At 44.2% G+C, this 17502-nt stretch overlaps 1 protein-coding gene across 3 annotated transcripts in view; it reads left to right on the top strand.

The window, feature by feature from the left end:
* The first annotated feature begins 41 nt into the window (after positions 1-41).
* Positions 42-17502, top strand: part of LOC139413433 (UDP-glucose pyrophosphorylase 2b) — a 66776-nt gene continuing 49315 nt past the window's right edge. For 2 of the 3 annotated variants that reach the window (XR_011634797.1, XM_071160816.1), the window contains exons 1-3: positions 1643-2175; positions 11412-11539; positions 16018-16125. Coding sequence is in view for 2 of the 3 variants with exons in the window: in XM_071160816.1 (XP_071016917.1) it covers positions 2157-2175; positions 11412-11539; positions 16018-16125 (255 nt within the window). In the remaining variant the exon portion in view is untranslated. Of the gene's footprint in view, positions 735-1642; positions 2176-11411; positions 11540-16017; positions 16126-17502 lie in introns of those variants that run through there. The other variant, XM_071160829.1, reaches the window with a different exon arrangement.

The following is a 17502-nucleotide window of genomic DNA, read 5'->3' as shown; positions in this document are numbered from 1 at the left end:
CCTTGACTTGCATTGCTTTGATGTGGTCCTTCCATTTGAGTCGTAAGGACTTAAGTACTGCAATTCAATCAGAACATTATTTAAAATCACTGAGTGACCATGTTCGTAAGCATTCTGTAACTGACATTTTTACTTACGTTCCATGTTAATAGTCTGGTTTCTAACCCAAATACCTGTAGGCCTAATTCCGGGATGGGCAACTCCAGGCCGGAGTGGTGTGTGTGTCCCCTGTCCCTAGCAAACACAGCTGATAACTTTATTTGCGTTTTAAACTGAAGATGATCATTGGAGTCCTGTGTTTTAGCTGGGGGGAAAGTATGACACTAATCAGGCCTCGAGTTGCCCAGGCCTGCTCTAGCTATGAAACCGTTAGTATGAATGTGTTCATTGACGTGGCATCGATGTCGTGGTTCTGGTATTTGGGGTTCAGAAACGTCGTGAAAAACTGCATTTTCATTGGCCACAGCATTCGGATACAAGCTTTTCATTGGTCCTTGATTTGGAATGGCATTTCTATATCATTTTGATCAAATTAATCTATTAGTGTTTTGTGTGACCTAATTACTAAAATACCTGCCCAATATTCAATACAGTGTGTTGCATGTCATTTTAATGTAAATAAACTCCCAAAGGGACATTAGTTGCGCTAATTTCACCGGTCTCCGCGGTTGTGTCCATACTTGGACAAGCCTATCGCACGATTTTCCTGTCGCCAACATCCTACAAGCCAAACAGTAAGGAAATGCATTTATTAGCTCAAATAAATTGTCCAATACCTTGCAGGGTGCCAATAATCATAACTGTCGTCGTAAAAGAGAAGTTACAAGAGTAGCCCAATAGCACTACGAGTGGTTTGATCTTTGTAGGCCTATTATTGGGTAGGCTATCTACATTGTCATAGCACATTCTGAATGTATTGGAAAACGAATAGAAACAATAGCCAGTTGATCTGGTAATAATGTTGCAATGTTATTTTTTCAATCATGTATAATTCGTGTTTGATGTGTATGCTATGCTATACAGTGGAAAAAACCGTAATAACCTGTCCCCATCATTTCCGCATCCATCGTTCTGCATTCGGGAATGTACCTAACATTCGATGTACCACTAAGCTACATTTATTTTAAGGTTAGGCTAGACCTATAGATCGGTTATTCGTGTGGGCCGGGTCTATGCTGGCTTTAATATGTTACAGACTTACTGTATCTATCTGATTGTCTACGTTAGGCTATCTTAATATATATATATATATATATATATAAGATATCATGGAGGCGAGGCTAAAGCAAGAGAGGGGAGTATATTAGTAGAAGCAAATGCCGCGTTCAAACCCACTGGGAACTTGTGAAATCTCCGCCTTCAGTGCGTTCATGACAACTGGGAACTCGGGGGGGAGAACACTAGCTCCTACTGGAAAAAAATAGTTTTGAATCGTCATCCAACTTGGAATTCCAAGTGGGAAACAAGGGCATCTTTGTTGAGGTGCGAATTTTTGACCTGAAGATCACTGACGTCATGATTTTGACTTTTTTATATATTTAAAAAAAATATTTTTTAGTTCCAAGTTGTCTTGAAAGCACCAAAAGGTCCATCGCCAGTCCGGGAGGACATGTGACGTGGTTTATTTGCCTGGGAAAGGGGCAGACCCGAAACCCGTACAAGGCATAGGCTAATTGTATTTGTGAAATATAGCCTACATAAATACCAATAGGTAGGCTACAGTCGGGCCGGAGGGTGCGTTTCATTAGGCTGAAGTCAAGGGAGATAAACGATTGATGGACTAAAGGTCGGGTTGTCACGCTTTGGAAAGTGCGGGCGGTGGAGGAATTGCGAAAAGGATTTCATTTGTGAGAGAGGAGTGCTCTAGCAAGTTATGGCTTCAGCAGTCCATTCTGCACTGGGGTGGCCATATAGATGAATGACTGAATGACCATTTGGGGTTTTACAAAAAAAAAAAAAAAAACGTAATTTTTCTTCTGGAATATGTCTTACATTTTATTGGACTATTTGACCAATTTCGTTTCAATATAGTTATAGTTGAATATCCTTGATAACTTGATACGCTGCCTAGTGGAAATACCGATTTTGGATTTGTACAGAACATTTGACCTCCATAGGTGATTTCTGATTATTGATCCTTTATAACATTCTGGAATATGGCACGTTATTTTGAAGGTATGTGATTGTGTGGATGCAGCCTACTACAATGATGAAGAATGAATACCACAATGAATGTATTGACAATAAGTTTAACAGCTTCTACTTGTACATTGTCTGGAGACACGGTCTAAAGTACCAACTAGTGTTATAATTTGAAGTACTATCCTCTGGGAATACAATGTACACATTGTTGTATATATTTTTTTAACCCAAATGAATTCAATGTAATTCAATAACAATGAATTGTCTTAGGCTACTTGGTTGAATGTTGCTATCACTTGAAAGGTACCTTAGTACCATTGGACCTCAGGCTCGGCCTAACAAATTAGCTCCCACTTCTTACTGTAATGTCCAATTCCAAACTTGCACGCTGACAGGTCAAGAATGGGTACCCCCACTAAATCCTCCATACCAGAGATGGCTGTTCTTTCTCCTCTGACATAATTAGAGTAATATAACAATAGTAGCTTATGTTATTTGAGAATGCAGTAGTTGGGCTACTCATTGCCATTGTCCAATCACTGCAGCAGTTTGGTAGCCTCAGCCTCTAGTTGGGCTACTCATTGCTGTTGTTGTCCAATCAGGGCAGCAGTTTGGTAGCCCCAGCCTCTAGTTGGGCTACTCATTGCTGTTGTTGTCCAATCAGGGCAGCAGTTTGGTAGCCTCAGCCTCTAGTTGGGCTACTCATTGCTGTTGTTGTCCAATCATGGCAGCAGTTTGGTAGCCTCAGCCTCTAGTTGGGCTACTCATTGCCGTTGTTGTCCAAATAGGGCAGCAGTTTGGTAGCCTCAGCCTCTAGTTGGGCTACTCATTGCTGTTGTTGTCCAATCAGGGCAGCGCTTTGGTAGCCCCAGCCTCTAGTTGGGCTACTCATTGCTGTTGTTGTCCAATCACGGCAGCAGTTTGGTAGCCTCAGCCTCTAGTTGGGCTACTCATTGCTGTTGTTGTCCAATCATGGCAGCAGTTTGGTAGCCTCAGCCTCTAGTTGGGCTACTCATTGCTGTTGTTGTCCAATCAGGGCAGCAGTTTGGTAGCCCCAGCCTGCCATATACTCACTAATTTTGGTTCTTGGTCTTGGGTTTGGGTCTGGCCGGTGTAGGCCGTCATTGTAAATAATAATGTGTTCTTAATTGACTTGCCTAGTTAAATAAAGGTTCAATTTAAAAAATGTCCCTGTCAGTCACTCACACCATACAGGAACCACTGCCTGGTGATAGCTTATTAGAAATGACAGTGTCACATGTCCCAAAACCATAGAACAAGTCACAGTGTTGACATGTAGCCTATTCAAAATGGATCTCACCGGTCAAAGTCTATTTCCTGGTAGTGGAATAGAGCTGTTGTATTACTGTTGCACTAGACTAGGCTGTTACTAATCTCATAGATATGTTATAGGGAGATGGGGAGCTACTAGACTAGACTGTTACTAATCTCATAGATATGTTATAGGGAGATGGGGAGCTACTAGACTGTTACTAATCTCATAGATATGTTATAGGGAGATGGGGAGCTACTAGACTGTTACTAATCTCATATATATGTTATAGGGAGATGGGGAGCTACTAGACTAGACTGTTACTAATCTCATAGATATGTTATAGGGAGATGGGGAGCTACTAGACTGTTACTAATCTCATATATATGTTATAGGGAGATGGGGAGCTACTAGACTAGACTGTTACTAATCTCATAGATATGTTATAGGGAGATGGGGAGCTACTAGACTAGACTGTTACTAATCTCATAGATATGTTATAGGGAGATGGGGAGCTACTAGACTAGACTGTTACTAATCTCATAGATATGTTATAGGGAGATGGGGAGCTACTAGACTAGACTGTTACTAATCTCATATATATGTTATAGGGAGATGGGGAGCTACTAGACTAGACTGTTACTAATCTCATAGATATGTTATAGGGAGATGGGGAGCTACTAGACTAGACTGTTACTAATCTCATAGATATGTTATAGGGAGACCCATCATCTACAGTCCCATGTTATAGGGAGACCCATCATCTACAACATCATCTACAACCCCATGTTATAGGGAGACCCATCATCTACAACATCATGTTATAGGGAGACCCATCATCTACAACATCATGTTATAGGGAGACCCATCATCTACAACATCATGTTATAGGGAGACCCATCATCTACAACATCATGTTATAGGGAGACCCATCATCTACAACATCATCTACAACCCCATGTTATAGGGAGACCCATCATCTACAACATCATGTTATAGGGAGACCCATCATCTACAACATCATGTTATAGGGAGACCCATCATCTACAACATCATGTTATAGGGAGACCCATCATCTACAACCCCATGTTATAGGGAGACCCATCATCTACAACATCATGTTATAGGGAGACCCATCATCTACAACATCATGTTATAGGGAGACCCATCATCTACAACCCCATGTTATAGGGAGACCCATCATCTACAGTCCCATGTTATAGGGAGACCCATCATCTACAGTCCCATGTTATAGGGAGACCCATCATCTACAACCTCATGTTATAGGGAGACCCATCATCTACAACCCCATGTTATACGGAGACCCATCATCTACAACCCCATGTTATACGGAGACCCATCATCTACAACCCCATGTTATAAGGAGACCCATCATCTACAACCCCATGTTATAGGGAGACCCATCATCTACAACCCCATGTTATACGGAGACCCATCATCTACAACCCCATGTTATACGGAGACCCATCATCTACAACCCCATGTTATACGGAGACCCATCATCTACAACCCCATGTTATACGGAGACCCATCATCTACAACCCCATGTTATACGGAGACCCATCATCTACAACCCCATGTTATACGGAGACCCATCATCTACAACCCCATGTTATAAGGAGACCCATCATCTACAACATCATGTTATAAGGAGACCCATCATATACAACCCCATGTTATAGAGAGACCCATCATCTACAACATCATGTTATAAGGAGACCCATCATATACAACCCCATGTTATAAGGAGACCCATCATCTACAACATCATGTTATAGGGAGACCCATCATCTACAACCCCATGTTATAGGGAGACCCATCATCTACAACATCATGTTATAAGGAGACCCATCATATACAACCCCATGTTATAAGGAGACCCATCATCTACAACATCATGTTATAGGGAGACCCATCATCTACAACCCCATGTTATAGAGAGACCTATCATATACAACCCCATGTTATAGAGAGACCCATCATCTACAACATCATGTTATAGGGAGACCCATCATCTACAACCCCATGTTATAGGGAGACCCATCATCTACAACATCATGTTATAAGGAGACCCATCATCTACAACCCCATGTTATAGGGAGACCCATCATCTACAACATCATGTTATAGGGAGACCCATCATCTACAACATCATGTTATAGAGAGACCTATCATCTACAACATCATGTTATAGGGAGACCCATCATCTACAACATCATGTTATAGGGAGACCCATCATCTACAACATCATGTTATAGAGAGACCTATCATCTACAACTCCATGTTATAGGGAGACCCATCATCTACAACCCCATGTTATAGAGAGACCTATCATCTACAACCCCATGTTATAGAGAGACCTATCATCTACAACATCATGTTATAGGGAGACCCATCATCTACAACATCATGTTATAAGGAGACCCATCATCTACAACCCCATGTTATAGGGAGACCCATCATCTACAACATCATGTTATAGAGAGACCATCATCTACAACTCCATGTTAAAGGGAGACCCATCATCTACAACATCATGTTATAGAGAGACCCATCATCACAACCCCATGTTATAGAGAGACCATCATCTACAACATCATCTACAACCCCATGTTATAGGGAGACCCATCATCTACAACCCCATGTTATAGGGAGACCCATCATCTACAACATCATGTTATAGAGAGACCCATCATCTACAACATCATCTACAACCCCATGTTATAGGGAGACCCATCATCTACAACATCATGTTATAGGGAGACCCATCATCTACAACATCATCTACAACCCCATGTTATAGGGAGACCCATCATCTACAACATCATGTTATAGGGAGACCCATCATCTACAACCTCATGTTATAGAGAGACCCATCATCTACAACATCATGTTATAGGGAGACCCATCATCTACAACATCATGTTATAGGGAGACCCATCATCTACAACCTCATGTTATAGAGAGACCCATCATCTACAACATCATGTTATAGAGAGACCCATCATCTACAACATCATGTTATAGGGAGACCCATCATCTACAACATCATCTACAACCCCATGTTATAGGGAGACCCATCATCTACAACATCATGTTATAGGGAGACCCATCATCACAACATCATCTACAACCTCATGCTTTAGCCACAACCCATCAAAGTGAATAGAAATTGGTGGGGTAAATTATTTATTCCAAATTCCACTCCAGGGCTAGAGGCACAGCTACAATAGCCTACATAAGGATATCACTAGCCTTGGTCCAAAGCGTTTTACAATAGCCTACAAAAGGATATCACTAGCTCTGGTCCAAGGTGTTGTACAATAGCCTACAGAAGGATATCACTAGCTCTGGTCCAAGGTGTTTACAAGAGCTAGAATATCACCTACAAGGCTCAAGAACTGGACAAAAGCAACCCAGGATTGTGTCCCTAGTCTCTCTACACCTCCTGACCCAGGATTGTGTCCCTAGTCTCTCTACACCTCCTGACCCAGGATTGTGTCCCTAGTCTCTACACCTCCTGACCCAGGATTGTGTCCCTAGTCTCTCCACACCTCCTGACCCAGGATTGTGTCCCTAGTCTCTCTACACCTCCTGACCCAGGATTCTGTCCCTAGTCTCTCCACACCTCCTGACCCAGGATTATGTCCCTAGTCTCTACACCTCCTGACCCAGGATTGTGTCCCTAGTCTCTCTACACCTCCCGACCCAGGATTGTGTCCCTAGTCTACACACCTCCTGACCGAGGCACAGTGTTCTGTTTGTCCATGGCTTGTGGTTAAGTTAGATTTCTCATACACACACACACACACACACACACACACACACACACACACACACACACACACACACACACACACACACACACACACACACACACACACACACACACACACACACACACACACACACACACACACACACACACACACACACACACTACTGTGCTGCGGCAGTGGCACACCTTTTATGATTACTTCTCTCTAAGGAAGGCTTCCCACCCTGGAAAATGAGAGGGTTTCATGCGCCAGATTTATCTGTGTACTCCTTTTCTCATTGGACAAGTCCAGGTACTCCCTCTCTGTTTCACAGCTATTTTTCTCAGTTTGTTGCCAAATGAACATGACCCAGAACTCACAACAGGTACTAAGTCCATGCCAGCTGTTCAGTGACATTTATAGCATACATTGTTGGGAATTAAAGTGGATGACAACTTGCAAATCAAACATATGGTAGCTTCTTGGAATGCATGACATTCCATAACCTGACAGGAGTCAAGTCAAACCACATTCTAGTACCAGGCTTGATTAACGTTGTAGAGTATCTCAGTAGAGCAGGTTCTAAACCATGATGCCTGCAGGATCCGCCCCCTTTGCCTCAGAACCCACATTTAACCAGATTGTAATGATGTTTTACATCTATTTTTTTGTTGTTGCAATTATATGTCAAGGGAACAAAATGACCACCTCTTTCATTGTAAATAACTCCATATAGCTCATATTCTTGATGGCGATTGGTGGCAAGCTCACTGGTTTGAGACCACAAAATCAACCAAATCTGCTTAATAGTGCTGTTGATAACACTTTATTTAAAATATGGCATGTGATTTTAAAGAGTAGAAAGTGTCTCCCCTGTATTGCCTGGTCCAGGTCTGAGTGACTAAGGTGTCTCCCCTGTATTTCCTGGTCCAGGTCTGAGTGACTAAGGTGTCTCCCCTGTATTTCCTGGTCTAGGTCTGAGTGACTAAGGTGTCTCCCCTGTATTTCCTGGTCCAGGTCTGAGTGACTAAGGTGTCTCCCCTGTATTTCCTGGTCCAGGTCTGAGTGACTAAGGTGTCTCCCCTGTATTTCCTGGTCCAGGTCTGAGTGACTAAGGTGTCTCCCCTGTATTTCCTGGTCCAGGTCTAAGTGACTAAGGTGTCTCCCCTGTATTTCCTGGTCCAGGTCTGAGTGACTAAGGTGTCTCCCCTGTATTTCCTGGTCCAGGTCTGAGTGACTAAGGTGTCTCCCCTGTATTTCCTGGTCCTGGTCTGAGTGACTAAGGTGTCTCCCTTGTATTTCCTGGTCCAGGTCTGAGTGACTAAGGTGTCTCTCCTGTATTTCCTGGTCCAGGTCTGAGTGACTAAGGTGTCTCCCCTGTATTTCCTGATCCAGGTGAGTGACTAAGTCAGGTCCAGGAAATACAGGTTTTATAGGTTTGAGTAAGGGCCTGTCTAACGGTGTTGACATGGTGTTTCAGGTCTCAGTAAGGGTGTATCTAACAGAGTTGACATGGTGTCTCAGTAAGGGTGTATCTAACAGAGTTGACATGGTGTCTCAGTAAGGGTGTATCTAACAGAGTTGACGTTGTGTTTCAGGTCTCAGTAAGGGTGTATCTAACAGAGTTGACATGGTGTTTCAGGTCTCAGTAAGGGTGTATCTAACAGAGTTGACATGGTGTCTCAGTAAGGGTGTATCTAACAGAGTTGACATGGTGTCTCAGTAAGGGTGTATCTAACAGAGTTTACATGGTGTCTCAGTAAGGGTGTATCTAACAGAGTTGACATGGTGTCTCAGTAAGGGTGTATCTAACAGAGTTGACATGGTGTCTCAGGTCTCAGTAAGGGTGTATCTAACAGAGTTGACATGGTGTTTCAGGTCTCAGTAAGGGTGTATCTAACAGAGTTGACATGGTGTCTCAGTAAGGGTGTATCTAACAGAGTTGACATGGTGTTTCAGGTCTCAGTAAGGGTGTATCTAACAGAGTTGACATGGTGTCTCAGTAAGGGTGTATCTAACAGAGTTGACATGGTGTTTCAGGTCTCAGTAAGGGTGTATCTAACAGAGTTGACATGGTGTCTCAGTAAGGGTGTGTCTAACGGTGTTGATATGGTGTCTCAGTAAGGGTGTATCTAACAGAGTTGACATGGTGTCTCAGTAAGGGTGTATCTAACAGAGTTGACATGGTGTTTCAGGTCTCAGTAAGGGTGTATCTAACAGAGTTGACATGGTGTCTCAGTAAGGGTGTGTCTAACAGAGTTGACATGGTGTTTCAGGTCTCAGTAAGGGTGTATCTAACAGAGTTGACATGGTGTCTCAGTAAGGGTGTATCTAACAGAGTTGACATGGTGTCTCAGTAAGGGTGTATCTAACAGAGTTGACATGGTGTCTCAGTAAGGGTGTGTCTAACAGAGTTGACATGGTGTTTCAGGTCTCAGTAAGGGTGTATCTAACAGAGTTGACATGGTGTCTCAGTAAGGGTGTATCTAACAGAGTTGACATGGTGTCTCAGTAAGGGTGTGTCTAACAGAGTTGACATGGTGTTTCAGGTCTCAGTAAGGGTGTATCTAACAGAGTTGACATGGTGTCTCAGTAAGGGTGTATCTAACAGAGTTGACATGGTGTTTCAGGTCTCAGTAAGGGTGTATCTAACAGAGTTGACATGGTGTCTCAGTAAGGGTGTATCTAACAGAGTTGACATGGTGTCTCAGTAAGGGTGTATCTAACAGAGTTGACGTTGTGTTTCAGGTCTCAGTAAGGGTGTATCTAACAGAGTTGATATGGTGTCTCAGTAAGGGTGTGTCTAACAGAGTTGACATGGTGTCTCAGTAAGGGTGTGTCTAACAGAGTTGACATGGTGTCTCAGTAAGGGTGTATCTAACAGAGTTGACATGGTGTCTCAGTAAGGGTGTGTCTAACAGAGTTGACATGGTGTCTCAGTAAGGGTGTATCTAACAGAGTTGACATGGTGTCTCAGTAAGGGTGTATCTAACAGAGTTGACATGGTGTTTCAGGTCTCAGTAAGGGTGTATCTAACAGAGTTGACATGGTGTCTCAGTAAGGGTGTATCTAACAGAGTTGACATGGTGTTTCAGGTCTCAGTAAGGGTGTATCTAACAGAGTTGACATGGTGTCTCAGTAAGGGTGTATCTAACAGAGTTTACATGGTGTCTCAGTAAGGGTGTGTCTAACGGTGTTGACATGGTGTTTCAGGTCTCAGTAAGGGTGTATCTAACAGAGTTGACATGGTGTCTCAGTAAGGGTGTGTCTAACGGTGTTGACATGGTGTTTCAGGTCTCAGTAAGGGTGTATCTAACAGAGTTGACATGGTGTCTCAGTAAGGGTGTGTCTAACGGTGTTGATATGGTGTTTCAGGTCTCAGTAAGGGTGTATCTAACAGAGTTGACATGGTGTCTCAGTAAGGGTGTATCTAACAGAGTTGACATGGTGTCTCAGTAAGGGTGTATCTAACAGAGTTTACATGGTGTCTCAGTAAGGGTGTATCTAACAGAGTTGACATGGTGTTTCAGGTCTCAGTAAGGGTGTATCTAACAGAGTTGACATGGTGTCTCAGTAAGGGTGTATCTAACAGAGTTGACATGGTGTCTCAGTAAGGGTGTATCTAACAGAGTTGACATGGTGTCTCAGTAAGGGTGTATCTAACAGAGTTGACATGGTGTCTCAGTAAGGGTGTATCTAACAGAGTTGACATGGTGTTTCAGGTCTCAGTAAGGGTGTATCTAACAGAGTTGACATGGTGTCTCAGTAAGGGTGTATCTAACAGAGTTGACATGGTGTCTCAGTAAGGGTGTATCTAACAGAGTTGACATGGTGTCTCAGTAAGGGTGTATCTAGCAGAGTTGACATGGTGTCTCAGTAAGGGTGTATCTAACAGAGTTGACATGGTGTCTCAGTAAGGGTGTATCTAACAGAGTTGACATGGTGTCTCAGTAAGGGTGTATCTAACAGAGTTGACGTTGTGTTTCAGGTCTCAATAAGGGTGTATCTAACAGAGTTGACATGGTGTCTCAGTAAGGGTGTATCTAACAGAGTTGACATGGTGTCTCAGTAAGGGTGTATCTAACAGAGTTGACATGGTGTCTCAGTAAGGGTGTATCTAACAGAGTTGACATGGTGTCTCAGTAAGGGTGTATCTAACAGAGTTGACATGGTGTCTCAGTAAGGGTGTGTCTAACGGTGTTGACATTGAGTTTCAGGTCTCAGTAAGGGTGTGCCTAACGGAGGGATGGCCCAGTTTCAGGAGGAGATGAGGCAGCAGCTGGAGACCTCCATGCACGCAGAGCTGGAGAAACTACTGGACACTGCCACGGGGGTCAACAAGGAGGTACACACACACACACACACACTTCTCCCTCTCCCTGGGTCCATCTGGTAGTGATTGTGTTCCCAAGATGAGGGGAGGGGAAATCAGGCGAGTGACACATACTGAAGCAGAGTGTCAAAGAGAGTCCACACACACACACACACACACACACACACACACACACACACACACACACACACACACACACACACACACACACACACACACACCTATAAGCATTTCACATCAATGAGTGTTTATACACATGAAAGCCATGATGATATTGGTTGGCTTTGAACAGAAATGCTGTTTGATGATGTGTTTATAAATGTACTCATCAATAAATCAACCATATTACACCAACGATGAAAACATTCAGCCTCCGAGATGAGATCTATACTATGTAGTTTCATCTATACTATGTAGTTTCATCTATACTATGTAGAACTGGGTTTAAATCTTTCAACATCTTGAGCGTTTTAGTCTGTCTGGAGTGACAGGAGGACAGAGTTTGTTTTAGTCTGTCTGGAGTGACAGGAGGACAGAGTTTGTTTTAGTTTGTCTGGAGTGACAGGAGGACAGAGTTTGTTTTAGTCTGCCTGGAGTGACAGGAGGACAGAGTTTGTTTTAGTCTGTCTGGAGTGACAGGAGGACAGAGTTTGTTTTAGTCTGTCTGGAGTGACAGGAGGACAGAGTTTGTTTTAGTCTGTCTGGAGTGACAGGAGGACAGAGTTTGTTTTAGTCTGTCTGGAGTGACAGGAGGACAGAGTTTGTTTTAGTCTGTCTGGAGTGACAGGAGGACAGAGTTAGTCTTAGTCTGCCTGGAGTGACAGGAGGACAGAGTTTGTTTTAGTCTGTCTGGAGTGACAGGAGGACAGAGTTTGTTTTAGTCTGCCTGGAGTGACAGGAGGACAGAGTTTGTTTTAGTCTGTCTGGAGTGACAGGAGGACAGAGTTTGTTTTAGTCTGTCTGGAGTGACAGGAGGACAGAGTTTGTTTTAGTCTGTCTGGAGTGACAGGAGGACAGAGTTTGTTTTAGTCTGTCTGGAGTGACAGGAGGACAGAGTTTGTTTTAGTCTGTCTGGAGTGACACGAGGACAGAGTTTGTTTTAGTCTGTCTGGAGTGACAGGAGGACAGAGTTTGTTTTAGTCTGTCTGGAGTGACAGGAGGACAGAGTTTGTTTTAGTCTGTCTGGAGTGACAGGAGGACAGAGTTTGTTTTAGTCTGCCTGGAGTGACAGGAGGACAGAGTTTGTTTTAGTCTGTCTGGAGTGACAGGAGGACAGAGTTTGTTTTAGTCTGTCTGGAGTGACAGGAGGACAGAGTTTGTTTTAGTCTGCCTGGAGTGACAGGAGGACAGAGTTTGTTTTAGTCTGTCTGGAGTTACAGGAGGACAGAGTTTGTTTTAGTCTGCCTGGAGTGACAGGAGGACAGAGTTTGTTTTAGTCTGCCTGGAGTGACAGGAGGACAGAGTTTGTTTTAGTCTGTCTGGAGTGACAGGAGGACAGAGTTTGTTTTAGTCTGTCTGGAGTGACAGGAGGACAGAGTTTGTTTTAGTCTGCCTGGAGTGACAGGAGGACAGAGTTTGTTTTAGTCTGTCTGGAGTGACAGGAGGACAGAGTTTGTTTTAGTCTGTCTGGAGTGACAGGAGGACAGAGTTTGTTTTAGTCTGTCTGGAGTGACAGGAGGACAGAGTTTGTTTTAGTCTGTCTGGAGTGACAGGAGGACAGAGTTTGTTTTAGTCTGCCTGGAGTGACAGGAGGACAGAGTTTGTTTTAGTCTGTCTGGAGTGACAGGAGGACAGAGTTTGTTTTAGTCTGTCTGGAGTGACAGGAGGACAGAGTTTGTTTTAGTCTGTCTGGAGTGACAGGAGGACAGAGTTTGTTTTAGTTTGTCTGGAGTGACAGGAGGACAGAGTTTGTTTTAGTCTGTCTGGAGTGACAGGAGGACAGAGTTTGTTTTAGTCTGCCTGGAGTGACAGGAGGACAGAGTTTGTTTTAGTCTGTCTGGAGTTACAGGAGGACAGAGTTTGTTTTAGTCTGCCTGGAGTGACAGGAGGACAGAGTTTGTTTTAGTCTGCCTGGAGTGACAGGAGGACAGAGTTTGTTTTAGTCTGTCTGGAGTGACAGGAGGACAGAGTTTGTTTTAGTCTGTCTGGAGTGACAGGAGGACAGAGTTCGTTTTAGTCTGCCTGGAGTGACAGGAGGACAGAGTTTGTTTTAGTCTGTCTGGAGTGACAGGAGGACAGAGTTTGTTTTAGTCTGTCTGGAGTGACAGGAGGACAGAGTTTGTTTTAGTCTGCCTGGAGTGACAGGAGGACAGAGTTTGTTTTAGTCTGTCTGGAGTTACAGGAGGACAGAGTTTGTTTTAGTCTGCCTGGAGTGACAGGAGGACAGAGTTTGTTTTAGTCTGCCTGGAGTGACAGGAGGACAGAGTTTGTTTTAGTCTGTCTGGAGTGACAGGACAGGAGGACAGAGTTTGTTTTAGTCTGTCTGGAGTGACAGGAGGACAGAGTTTGTTTTAGTCTGCCTGGAGTGACAGGAGGACAGAGTTTGTTTTAGTCTGTCTGGAGTGACAGGAGGACAGAGTTTGTTTTAGTCTGTCTGGAGTGACAGGAGGACAGAGTTTGTTTTAGTCTGTCTGGAGTGACAGGAGGACAGAGTTTGTTTTAGTCTGTCTGGAGTGACAGGAGGACAGAGTTTGTTTTAGTCTGCCTGGAGTGACAGGAGGACAGAGTTTGTTTTAGTCTGTCTGGAGTGACAGGAGGACAGAGTTTGTTTTAGTCTGTCTGGAGTGACAGGAGGACAGAGTTTGTTTTAGTCTGCCTGGAGTGACAGGAGGACAGAGTTTGTTTTAGTCTGTCTGGAGTGACAGGTGAGCAGAGTTTGTTTTAGTCTGTCTGGAGTGACAGGAGGACAGAGTTTGTTTTAGTCTGTCTGGAGTGACAGGAGGACAGAGTTTGTTTTAGTCTGCCTGGAGTGACAGGAGGACAGAGTTTGTTTTAGTCTGTCTGGAGTGACAGGAGGACAGAGTTTGTTTTAGTCTGCCTGGAGTGACAGGAGGACAGAGTTTGTTTTAGTCTGTCTGGAGTGACAGGAGGACAGAGTTTGTTTTAGTCTGTCTGGAGTGACAGGAGGACAGAGTTTGTTTTAGTCTGTCTGGAGTGACAGGAGGACAGAGTTTGTTTTAGTCTGTCTGGAGTGACAGGAGGACAGAGTTTGTTTTAGTCTGCCTGGAGTGACAGGAGGACAGAGTTTGTTTTAGTCTGTCTGGAGTGACAGGTGAGCAGAGTTTGTTTTAGTCTGTCTGGAGTGACAGGAGGACAGAGTTTGTTTTAGTCTGTCTGGAGTGACAGGAGGACAGAGTTTGTTTTAGTCTGCCTGGAGTGACAGGAGGACAGAGTTTGTTTTAGTCTGTCTGGAGTGACAGGAGGACAGAGTTTGTTTTAGTCTGCCTGGAGTGACAGGAGGACAGAGTTTGTTTTAGTCTGCCTGGAGTGACAGGAGGACAGAGTTTGTTTTAGTTTGTCTGGAGTGACAGGAGGACAGAGTTTGTTTTAGTCTGTCTGGAGTGACAGGAGGACAGAGTTTGTTTTAGTCTGCCTGGAGTGACAGGAGGACAGAGTTTGTTTTAGTCTGTCTGGAGTGACAGGTGAGCAGAGTTTGTTTTAGTCTGTCTGGAGTGACAGGAGGACAGAGTTTGTTTTAGTCTGTCTGGAGTGACAGGAGGACAGAGTTTGTTTTAGTCTGCCTGGAGTGACAGGAGGACAGAGTTTGTTTTAGTCTGTCTGGAGTTACAGGAGGACAGAGTTTGTTTTAGTCTGCCTGGAGTGACAGGAGGACAGAGTTTGTTTTAGTCTGCCTGGAGTGACAGGAGGACAGAGTTTGTTTTAGTTTGTCTGGAGTGACAGGAGGACAGAGTTTGTTTTAGTCTGTCTGGAGTGACACGAGGACAGAGTTTGTTTTAGTCTGTCTGGAGTGACAGGAGGACAGAGTTTGTTTTAGTCTGTCTGGAGTGACAGGAGGACAGAGTTTGTTTTAGTCTGTCTGGAGTGACAGGAGGACAGAGTTTGTTTTAGTCTGCCTGGAGTGACACGAGGACAGAGTTTGTTTTAGTCTGTCTGGAGTGACAGGAGGACAGAGTTTGTTTTAGTCTGTCTGGAGTGACAGGAGGACAGAGTTTGTTTTAGTCTGCCTGGAGTGACACGAGGACAGAGTTTGTTTTAGTCTGCCTGGAGTGACAGGAGGACAGAGTTTGTTTTAGTCTGTCTGGAGTGACAGGAGGACAGAGTTTGTTTTAGTCTGTCTGGAGTGACAGGAGGACAGAGTTTTGTTTTTTGAGATTTTTTAAATGTATTGGTTCCATTGCAACAGGCAGCTCAATCAAACACCGATACAGTATTTGGTACAACCAGTAACCCAGCATATCTCTGTCTGTGTGTATGCCTACTGGGGATAAAGTAATGTTGTTGTTCTAACGTATACTCCTTGTGTATTCCAGGTCTCCAAGAAGGACTTTGATGGATTCAAGAAGCTGTTCCACAGGTTTCTGCAGGTGAAGGGGCCATCGGTGGACTGGCCCAAGATACACAGACCTCCAGAAGACTCAGTAAGGCTCAAATAAAAACCCTGTCTGTCTGTCTGTGTGTGTGTGTGTGTGTGTGTGTGTGTGTGTGTGTGTGTGTGTGTGTGTGTGTGTGTGTGTGTGTGTGTGTGTGTGTGTGTGTGTGTGTGTGTGTGTGTCAGCTCATCAGTGAGTGATCCAGTAATATGGTGTGATGAAGTGGACTCTCAGGCAGATGGGAACAGTGGAGGCCAGGGGGAGAGCTCACACGGTGAGGCCAGCTTTGGGGTCTCTTCCTCTGGGCATGCAGCCAGCTGGCTCCCCCTGTCTCTGCTAGAGCTCCAGGGCTCCCTCCACAACCCCCAAGCTTTCTCTCACAGCTGACTGGGCCCAGAAACAGAGACCTGGGGAAGAAAGAGAGAGAGACCTGGGGAAGAAAGAGAGAGAGAGACTGAATAGAGAGAGAGACAGAATAGAGAGAGGGGGACAGAATAGAGAGAGAGAGACAGAATAGAGAGAGAGAGACAGAATAGAGAGAGGGACAGAATAGAGAGAGAGACAGAATAGAGAGAGAGAGACAGAATAGAGAGAGAGACAGAATAGAGAGAGAGACAGAATAGAGAGAGGGACAGAGACCAGGGAAAGAAATAAAGACAGAATAGAGAGAGAGAGAGAGGGACAGAATAGAGAGATAGACAGGAGAGAGAGTGACAGAGAAAGAAGGATAGAGAGAAACAGAAACCAGGGAAAGAAATAGAGACAGAATAGAGAGAGAGAGAGAGAGAGAGGGACAGAATAGAGAGAGAGACAGAAGAAGAGAGAGTGACAGAGAAAGAAGGATAGAGAGAAACAGAGACCAGGGAAAGAAATAGAGACAGAAAGAGAGAGAGAGAGGGATGTCTCATTTTGTTTTGTGGATAGGGAAAGAAAGTGACAGGGAGCACCTTAAGAGATACTTTTTGTGCAGTTTTGTTTACTTGTAGTACTGCACATATACATTTGTGTGTGTGTGTGTGTGTGTGTGTGTGTGTGTGTGTGTGAGAGGTGGTGCTGGGCTGGGTGTGTGTGTGTGTGTGTGTGTGTGTGTGTGTGTGTGTGTGTGTGTGTGTGTGTGTGTGTGTGTGTGTGTGTGTGTGTGTGTGTGTGTGTGTGTGTGTGTGTGTGAGGTGGGGCTGGATGTGGGTGTGTCGTAGTTTGTTCATGTTGAAATGACTATTGATGGCTTTGTTCCTATGAACCAGCAGTCTTCAAAATGAGTGATGAGTAGTATGTGTGTGTGTGTGTGTGTGTGTGTGTGTGTGTGTGTGTGTGTGTGTGTGTGTGATGATGGATGTTTGTGTGATGATGGATGTTTGTGGTCATGTTTGAGTGATTTATGTCGTGAGGGTGTGTGTTCTGTATACGTGAGGAGAGCAGAACCTA

Source organism: Oncorhynchus clarkii, chromosome 1 (genome assembly GCF_045791955.1).
Source record: "Oncorhynchus clarkii lewisi isolate Uvic-CL-2024 chromosome 1, UVic_Ocla_1.0, whole genome shotgun sequence".
Taxonomy (NCBI): domain Eukaryota; kingdom Metazoa; phylum Chordata; class Actinopteri; order Salmoniformes; family Salmonidae; genus Oncorhynchus; species Oncorhynchus clarkii.
The sequence above is the reverse complement of the archived record's forward strand: the minus strand, read 5'-3'. Positions and strand labels throughout refer to the sequence as shown.